The following is a 9,898-nucleotide window of genomic DNA, read 5'->3' on the forward strand; positions in this document are numbered from 1 at the left end:
AAAAAAAAAGACATGAGAAAATTCATTATTTGGAGATCTGTTTGCAAGGCAAGTAAGTTAAATGTTTTTGAGTAAAGCAAACATTCTGTCCAGTTGTCACAAGGATTGGTCACAAGCAATACAAAATACAGAAACAGAGTGAGACTGATCTTTGTGAAATCTGAATCTGATTAAGAAAGCTTTCCAAATAAACACAAGTGCAGAAGTTAATATGAAACTCTGAATATAAGCAGATCTTAGAATCAATTCACTGTTTTGATGGCAGTCTATGACATTATCTATACACAAGAAGCATGTGCTCAGATACCCTAACACCAGTCATCATTCTGGTAATAAAGTCCTGTCACTACTGATTGAGAAAAGTAAAGGGAAAACCAACTAGAAAAGCTTACAATTTTTATTTATTTATTTATTGGTGTGTGTGTGTGACAAACAAAGTACTCCTGTACAAAACAAACACCAACAATAGACTTCAAATTCTGTCTCTACTGGGATAATTAGTCTTAGTTTATTTGCCTTTTTTTTTTTTGTCACTCACATCCCTCCACTTACGCATGTCAGATTTAGCCATATCTTCTGGGCATAGGGTAGATACTGATCATTGCAAACAGTATTAACAGGATGAAAGTACAACTCGACTGTATAATCTTTTCTAGATTACAAGGAGTAATTTCAAAAGCAGCACTCACTTTTGAAATGCCAGTATTCTTAAGTGTAAATATAGGATGAACAGAAAGAGCACAAATTCCTTGGAGCATCCAAAATAGTTGGACAAAAGTGCGTATGCTAGGTGGACACAAAATGCTGCTGGAAGAGAGTGTTGATGTACAAGACAAATACTATGCCATAAAAACTATGAGAATTGAGGCAAGTTTCCAGCAATCAACCAAATGTTCATAGCTGACAAACTTATCAGGCACCACAGAAATTCCAAGTAGTGGGGTATGCTGTATGGGAAAGAGAAAAAAGAATCAGGAAAAGATCTGAAAAAAACAGGGATAGGATAATGACAGATTTCTAAGAGAAACTGCAAAATAAATGCCCAATTATTTGCTAAAAACAATGTTTGAAAACCATTCCTGCAAGAAAGAGGAAGAAAACTGCATTTTGAATCTACTTATTTAACAAAAATTAAGACAAATTTGTATTTAAGAAATAAAGTTGATTCTACTGACTTCTCAGTACTTACCTGTATACAGAGGAGATAAAAAGCTACTATACTCAGCCAGACTGAAACCACTACCAGATAGTCTTTAATGCCTTAATGAAGAATAGACAGAATGAGCTTGTCAGTAAAAGCTGTGTTCAGATGACACCAATACAAAAGTGCTGCGGAAGTCACATCAGTGAGCATAAATTACAAAAACATTGAAGCTGTTCTACTTTATACCTCTATCTAGGTGAAGGAAATACATGAAAACACTGTTGTTCAGGCACTTATGATACAATGACTCTGATCAGTAATAAACTTTATTTCAAGGAATTTGGTGATCCAGCAGTCCTGTTCTGACTCCATAGTTTTTGAAACATTTAATGAATTTCTCTGTATAAAGGACTTCACTAGAGACCTTGGCTAAAGGCAATATCCAGAGTAACAGCAGAATTTTAAAACATATTCAGCTTCAGAGAAAGAAGTAAACATAGCCTACATCTTTGGATTTTGGTCTGAAGTTAGCTACAGAGAGGAAAGTTAATATCTCTTACATTAAAGTGCTTACAGCTCTTCAAGTTTAAGAATGTTAACAGTATAGCAGCCTAATTACCCTTGGGCAAGTGTTGCAGCTAAACAAGTGAAAGGAGACTAGTACTGACCTTGGTAAGAGGTTTGCTAATTGATAACAGTACAATCAGGATTTTGCTCTTAGGGAAGGTATATTCTAGAGATGAGGCACACTCCTCAGGCAGTGCAGTCACAGAAGAGAAAAGGTTATCTTGCCAAAGGACTAAAAATTTGATATTTGACTTGGGTTAGAAAGCTCAAACAAGAGCCAAGATAGGACATTTTTTAATTCTTCCTCTTTGTTACAAGAATAGAGAGATGCTAAGCAATGTTATGCATAACATATTTAGTAAGTGTAGGACAGTTATACAAAATACAAAAAAATACATTTAGGTATTCAGAATGCCATATAATATAATAAAGAAGTAGCTGTAACTTAAGGTGAAGACAGATTCTAAAAGGATTTGTGTGAATGTTTAGTACCCCTGGAAATCGGACTTCATCCAGAAGGTCCCTTTCAATCCTCTACTGCAAATGGGAACTGATTCAGTAACCGAGACTCAGGAAAGGTTGGAAGATTTAATATGCCATAATGGAAATTTGAGGAAAGAACCCCGGTTTTGTAAAAAAAAAAAAATATTAAAATGATGTGAACCTGAAAGTTAAATAAGTTCTCTATAAAAGGCAGACACTAGAATTACATAGCCAGAGATGATCTGGAGAAATACTATTATTTACATTAAAATTAAGATAGCACATATGAATGCAAAATACACATAAGCTGTTAATAAAAACAGGATTTTTTTTATTTATAGGTAATTAGTTCTTAATCCAAAATGAAATAAAAATACAAGTTACCAGTTCATTTACATTTATGCAGACATCAGTATTTCATAATACAAAGCTCCCAAATTTTCAGTAAAATCCAGTCTTTGAAAATAAATATGTGGATTTGTTACTTAAGAAAAAAAGTATTCTAAGAGTGCTTGAATGAGGACAAAAAGGCATTGCAATTCTTCATTTCACAAATGGCTTTCTCATACTTGACAGAAGTGGCAAAGAGAGAGAGAAACTCACACCAAATGTTATCTTTCTTTCAGTATTTCTAAAATGAAGCTGTCCATACAATACCTGTATTAGGCTACGAATACTCTCTCACAGCTGAGAATGAAATCCCCTCTTTGCTTCCCAACACAGACAAGGAGAGGAACATGTCCTTAAGCATCAGGTAAGACTAAGGAGTTAAAAAATTTCTCATCTAAAGCTAAAGAGGTATACATCAAATGAAATCCATAGCTACTACCACTGGAGGGCAGGGGAGGTGCTTTTGGAAGAACATCCATGACTTTTCCCTCCCAAAAGCATACAAGACACAGCTAATGGAACTTCTCCACAATGTAACTGGATACCAGTTTTCAAAACTGGTTCTTGTATTCATACCCATTCATTACATTGGCCAATGGCTACAGAATCTGCTGTCTCATCTAGATTATATGATAGTACTTACTGCTGCACTGTAAAATGAAACTGATACTCAAATTCAGCAGGAGTGGGCTACTAACAAAAGCAATGTTACTGATCTCACAAATTACCAAGCAACAAGAGAGGAAATGATCTTTGCCAGCACAGGGGCTAACTGAGAAGCAGTTGGTTTTGTTAACCTTGCATCTGCACCTCAGAAAACAAAGTCATTGTGATAACTAGAGCTTATATTTTGCTCCTACGTTTTTGCTGAAATTTAAGTAGCTCATGTAGAATGGTATTTCCATTAAATTAAATGGAACAGTTACATATCCTTTCCAAATAGAACAAAGTCAATAATGTAATAACTATTCTTCTATAACTAGAATACTGCATGACCTTGTACCTTGTTAGGTCATTTATTTAAAAAAAAAGAAAAGAAAAGAAAAAAAAGAAAATGAGTTTGCAATATTTTACTTCTGGTGCAAGGTGTTTCTTCGAGGGAAGTCTGCCTTCTCTTTAAGGGTAATGAATGCTTTAAAAAAAAATCTATAGGACATGAAGCTTTGTACATTTATTGGTCATTTATTGCTACAAAACCATTTAGAAACAACAGAAGTCATTATTTAACAGAGCTATAAACAGACTTGCTGTTTACATCTCAGTTTTGGATCTACTTGTAGAATAGGTTAAAGTTCGTTTACTGTAGGAATTCAAGGCTTTAAAGTATGTATTGATTTGATATGTCATATCCATCCTTAAAACTAATGGAGGAAAGAGGATAATAGGAACCTATAGTAAGGGAAGAACCTTACTCATCCTGCTCAGCTGTAATGCTGCCTCTGTGGCTTCGGAAGATTTTGAAAGAGAACTTCAAGTAGCAGTATTTATATTATTATGTCAAGCATTTTTAGCTATACGTTAAATATGTTTTTGTTTTTTTAAATTAAATAAGCAAACATTGAAGTCGTGTTCTGTTATCCTGAAGAATTCTTAGTAACACTCATCTTCCTGAAACAGAAATTGGGAATCACTACTAGGAGTGCAAAGTTAATGTGGAATTTGAGGCAGCTCACCATTATGAGAAGAAAAAACTATCAACAGCAAGGGTGCCAACATTTTTACTCAGGTTGCAGAATTAGACTGTAATGCATAACACTACTACAGCAATTGTTATCATCCTACCAACCTTATTATACAAACAGGCTGGATACTGTCCTATTAGCATTGGAAGCCCATCATCAGTAGCAATACTGTCAACAAACTAGACTTGCTGCTTATGGCTTTGGCTAGAAACACTTGAAGTATCAGTAACAGGATAGGAAAGCAACAAATAAAAAAAGAGATAAAAAAGGAATAAGAGTAGAAGCAGATACAAAATGGATAATGAAGAGATTAAAGATGTAAAACCATCTTAATTAAGAGGAAGGAGAACCCCTTCAAAAACAACTAAAAATGGTCAGAAAACAGTACAGTATGTAAGCAAGCACTGGCAGCAGCAAACCAGAAGAAGCAGTACCATGAAAAACTTACAAATGCAGAAAGTTGCAGAAGGCATTCATGGTTGGCTTTGACAGATATATTAGTAAGAATGGAATATTAATTATTTGAAAAATTCATCTCTATCTTTGGTCACTGATAGGATGGTGCCATTTAAACAGTTTTCTGGAAAACCCTTGATTCAGTAAATTATTCATCAAAACCACTCTGAGAAACAGCTTTATTTAAACTGCATTTTTATACTTCATTCTGTTCAACAATTGCCAGGGTTTGGTGTCTCCTCTAGACATTTTCTCCCCTCCCAGTCGGCTTACCATTTTTAATACCTGAAGTTATTCATGTCTGAAATAATGCCATCAGCATCTCAGTTTTCATCAGAACCCTGAATTTGTGCTACAACTTGATCTTCTGTAAGTTATCTCTTGAGTCAAATACTTGTCAGGCTACCCATTTTCTCTCAGGACACAAAAATAAGTCCAAGGATCACCTGTAACAAAACCAATAATTCCATTAGTTTGAGTTCACAACAGGATTTTCATTTATTAGATTAAATGATAGCATTAGATATGCTATTAAAAATTGTCTTAAAAACTAAGAAAACATCATCAAGAACAATCATATTCTGATAAGGCTGGTGAGATGTCCCATCTGATTATCAAAAGCTGGTTCCCAGCTTAAATAGAAAATTCATACTCTGGAAAACACACTGAGAGGAACGTTCTTCAAGCGTGTTCTTACACTACTCAGAGTACATAATTTTACAAAACACAAGGACAATTTGGAAAACTTCCAAGTTTCTTTCTAATAGTTTATACCCCGAATTTTGCAGCGGTCATGCTATTTGACAAATACCAGATTTAAGATAGTATAGTATTAAGTAGCTATTTTCCTTAGTTCTTGCATCAAAGACTTCACTGATTTTAACAGATTTTGACTGGGGGATTACTCTCCAACTCATTCTTTTGTGCACTTTTTTTACTGATCTGTTTGGACATAATGCAGGTGTGGCAGACTTCACATTCAAGTTTCTCCCTTTTCATTTCCATCTCATTTGGAAAAGTAGCTAACATACACTTAACTCTAAGCATGAGCAGAATTAACTATATCTTGCTTGTCTAGGACTGTCTGGCCTGAGGAATTTCAGACTTCCTCTCCACCTTCTTCTGTAGCACTAAAAGCTACAGATCTATTATCAAAACATTTGGGCCAAGGACATGGGAAACTAGGAGAAGGTAGATACATCTAGTACAGAACAGAGACGAGAAAGAAGGGTGTGAACGCATCCTTCTGCCCTGATGCATTAAGAGCTGTTTACAAGCTTGGCACTAATCCCCTGTTGCTACCAAGACAAGATACAAAAGAGCCAGAATGAGGCTAGTTGAGCTATTATCTTGCCAGCTGGAGGCTCCCTTCTGTCACAGAAGTTTTCTGGAGGGATAGTCAGGGCATATTTGGACCTCAGTACAAAAAATATCCAGGAGAGGCAACCCACTGGACCAATAAAACAGTGTCAAAAGGAAAAGAACAAGAAGGACAACAGCTCTTAAGAGAGCTTTATTCATTGCCCTTAATGGTTCAATCCTACAATCATTGAGTATCCAGCCCCTCCATGACCAAAATGGTAGGTGTGCATTAACTGACATTTTAATATAATGAGCTTTAAACTAAACTTCATAGTTAAAGACCTACAGCTGCTCCCTCACTTTGTTCTTGATGCATTGTTTTTCTTGATGCAGGTAACAGCAAAGGCATAAGGATACTAGCAGTCACTGATAGGAAAAACTACTAGTATTTCTCTGATCTACCTTCCCCTAAAGCCACTTATTTCATATTTCAGGGTGGAACTTCTGCTGAATGACCCTAGTTTAGATTTATGAATGTTAGCAATGGGAAATGAAACATATTAAGATATTTTACAGCAAACTTCTTTTTAAGATGAGCTATTCTCATTCTTCTTGAAATGAATTAAAGAAAGCACATCAATTTGGAGTTTAAGTTGCATGGACATACTGTCAAAACGTGGGTATTAGAATCCTTATGCCTTGAATGTTCCCCTTGAAATTTCTTTCAAAGCTGAAAGATCAGACATCATAAACCAAATTCAGTCTTTGTAGACCAGCATTAAATTGCAGCTGTTCCCTTAAGGACTGAATTGGTGTCAGGTGCCTGTTAAGATTAGAAAGCCATCATTAAAAAAAACAGACCAGAACTATGAAACTTATTACAAGTCAAATACATTAAATAAAAGAGAATCCTACCAGTTGCATCATCAGCTTCTTTGTCTAGAAGAGCATCTATTGAAGCCATGCTTGTGACTATGAAGGAGTTTGTAGTATCAGAAACTCCTCGCTTGCTGAGACAAACTTCTTTGAGATACTGACTCCTCTGCTTTGATCAGTGTCTTTTACTAACCTTCTGACTGACAAGAAGGTTATACCACTTGTGGAGAAGGTTTTTTCTAGTCTACTACTTCTCAGTGCATTTTTTTAAACATACATCCACAGGTTCAATTTGCAGAAATCTTCCAAATATATTTTTGTAATAGAGATGCAAAGATGACTCCCCCACCAAATCCACCTTTTTGACAAAGTATTAAATAATCCTCATTTCTGTTAGTCCTTTCTTGCAAAAAAAAAGAAGTGTGTCTTCAATGAGATATTTTCTTCAGGAGGTATCTTCTGTTCCTCCCTGACCTTTCTCCAGTGGAATTTTCATCCTGAGTCCTTTATCCTCAATAAATGTGCCAGCAAGACTTATTAACACAGGATGTTGTAAAGTTTGTAAAGTCAAAAGTTTTTTTATTGTTATAGCTCTGTAAAAAGTTGTATCTGTATTTATAATTTGCAAGTTAAAAATTAATTGTATATGTAAATTAGATTATATTTTTTCAATGTCATCTCTTCTTGAATAACCTGAATTAGTGTAATTAAAATTAGGACACTCCTTCCTACTCACAGGGTTCAGGATTTTCTAAAGTGTTGTGCTTAGTCATAGATTTATTCACCTGAGTAAACACTTATGAATTCAATGCCAAGATTAACAGCAGCATTCACGTAAACGAAGTTACAGGTAACAGGTTTTTGCCAGATTAGACAAAATAGTTTGCACATATTATTGAGGCTTATTATTGTCTTTGCAAAATGTCATTTAATCCATGTATTAAGAATCTTTCCCTCGAGGAAAAGGACTTGTAACCTACCTGATCAGGTACTTCAAAGTTACTTTTACTGTGGTTTTTTTTTTTGCCCTAAAACAAACAAATTTCCCATCATATACTAAGCATTTACTTGTTTTCAATAATTTATTTCAGAGCATAGAAAAGTATCTAGTTCATATTCCAGTCTAAAATAATTTGTATTCAGCAGAATGCTCTTCTCCTAGCTGTAGGAGAAAACTGTTTCCAGTTTGCTGCAGTTCATGACAGCCACTGTGACAGAAAAGGCAAGAATGAGAGATGCAGTAAGAATGAACAAGTGAGCATGTGTCAAGATTCAAGAAGGATTACACAAAAACTACAGTAGTGAATATGCACACACAGAAAACCCCATGATTCAGTTATGCTTACAGAGAACAGGCACCACATTTATTTCAGACTTGTTACCAGAAATGTCTGTTACAAACTCCCCACAAAAGTGGAGAAGTTCATAGTTATTAAGGGGGAGAAGAATAACACCCTCCTTTTTCTCCCCTGGAATAACCCTAGTGGTGTGGGTAACTCTACCTTTTCTCCCTTCATCAGAAAATCTCAAGAAATAAAAGTTGTCAAATGCTGACTTGACCTGCTTGAGTCTGATTCTCATCTCATGATGAGTATCACACAGCATAGCCCTATCAGCTTTAGTGAGAGCAGTTTCTGTCAATGAAAGCAAGAAGATACAGCTTTTGGAATATAGATCAATGGCAACCACAGGGGGGAAAAAATCAGCTTGCCTTCATTCTGATCTTGTGTTTTGGTACTCCTGTATTTCAGCTGAATGAAAGAAGTGTACAGTCTACTTGAATTACCTAGCTTAGCCTTAGAAAGTTGTGTGCCAGCTTCATTGTGACAGCTTGTAGCAAAGCCAGGGATCAAGTTTCCCCCTCAGATGAATTTTAAACCACCAGCTACCAAATAACCTGGCAGCCAGTCATGACAAGAAAAAAGTAAAACCAGTATCTCAGTTGTCATGGAGTGAAATCCTGCTTTCATTAACAGCACAGCTCCCTTCACGCATTCCCATATTCTTTCAGTGAAAGATACGTGGGGTTTTGAATGCACAGATCTGGTACACGTGCACAGCAGCTGGCCTGACGTGATAAAGCAGAATGAATCTGAGGAAGTTCCTGCCTGTCAGACCAATAATCCACAAACTAAGAGGGATTTACTCAGTACACAATCACAGAATCTATCCTGTCAAAACTACAGTTTTTTTTCAGAACATGCCGAAACCTGTTTTCTGTCAGACGTCTCCGATTCCACAAAGACATGATAGCAAGTAGGAGGTGACCAAAGAACCTGAAACACGTGTCGGTTTTTCTTCTGAATCCTGCAGCGTCTGTAATTTAACATTCGGCTTGTTTTGAAGCAACAACCTTACTACTGCAAGCGGACACTTTCTCTAACTCGAAGCAACCCGATCAGAACAGCGTGAAGAGTAACACCGTGTGTCAGAGCAGCACCCCCAGCACCGTGCTCAATTTCGTTCTTAGAGGCTTCCATGCCTTCCCCTTCTGCTTGCTAGGTGGGAGCCGCCGACAGCTAAAAATAGCACCGCGATTCGGTGGCTGGCGCTAAAAATAGCTGCAGCCGCCAGGGAGCGAGGCGCGCCGTCCCAGCACCCGGCACCGCCGGGGCTCGGGAGGAGCCCGAGGAACGCCCGGCTCCGTCCTGCGAGCCGGGGCAAAGTTCTCCCCATAGAATAAAGCGGCCCCCGCTCCCCCACCAACCCCCGGCGACCCTTACCCGCGTTCCGCAGTTTCTTGTTGCGGTACACCGAGAGGATGACCAGGAAGTTGCCCAGGAGGTCCACCACGATGGTGAAGATGAGGATGGTGGCTAGCGTGGAGGTGACCCAGGGCGGACGGCGCGGGGAGCCCTCGGCCGGCGGGTCCCGCGGAAGAACGGTGCCGTTCAACTCGCTGCCGTTCACTCGCATCCCGCCGCCGCTTCCCCAGGCGGGAGAGAGCCAGCCGTGCTCCCTCCTGTCTGTCGGTGTCGGGACGGCGGCCGCCACCCTC

General features: G+C 37.7%; 1 protein-coding gene across 2 annotated transcripts in view; it reads right to left on the reverse strand.

Annotated features, from left to right (window-relative positions):
- The window catches only part of MTNR1A (melatonin receptor 1A), a 48,733-nt gene extending 38,841 nt beyond the window's left edge, over positions 1 to 9,892 (reverse strand). Inside the window, exons 1-2 of one of the 2 annotated variants that reach the window (XR_004159642.1) lie at positions 9,624 to 9,892; positions 954 to 5,168 (exon numbers count right to left, since the gene is read on the reverse strand). Coding sequence is in view for 1 of the 2 variants with exons in the window: in XM_003205776.4 (XP_003205824.1) it covers positions 9,624 to 9,816 (193 nt within the window). In the remaining variant the exon portion in view is untranslated. Of the gene's footprint in view, positions 1 to 953; positions 5,169 to 9,623 lie in introns of those variants that run through there. The other variant, XM_003205776.4, reaches the window with a different exon arrangement.
- Between the last annotated feature and the right edge of the window lie 6 nt (positions 9,893 to 9,898).

This window comes from Meleagris gallopavo, chromosome 4, assembly GCF_000146605.3.
Source record: "Meleagris gallopavo isolate NT-WF06-2002-E0010 breed Aviagen turkey brand Nicholas breeding stock chromosome 4, Turkey_5.1, whole genome shotgun sequence".
Classification (NCBI taxonomy): domain Eukaryota; kingdom Metazoa; phylum Chordata; class Aves; order Galliformes; family Phasianidae; genus Meleagris; species Meleagris gallopavo.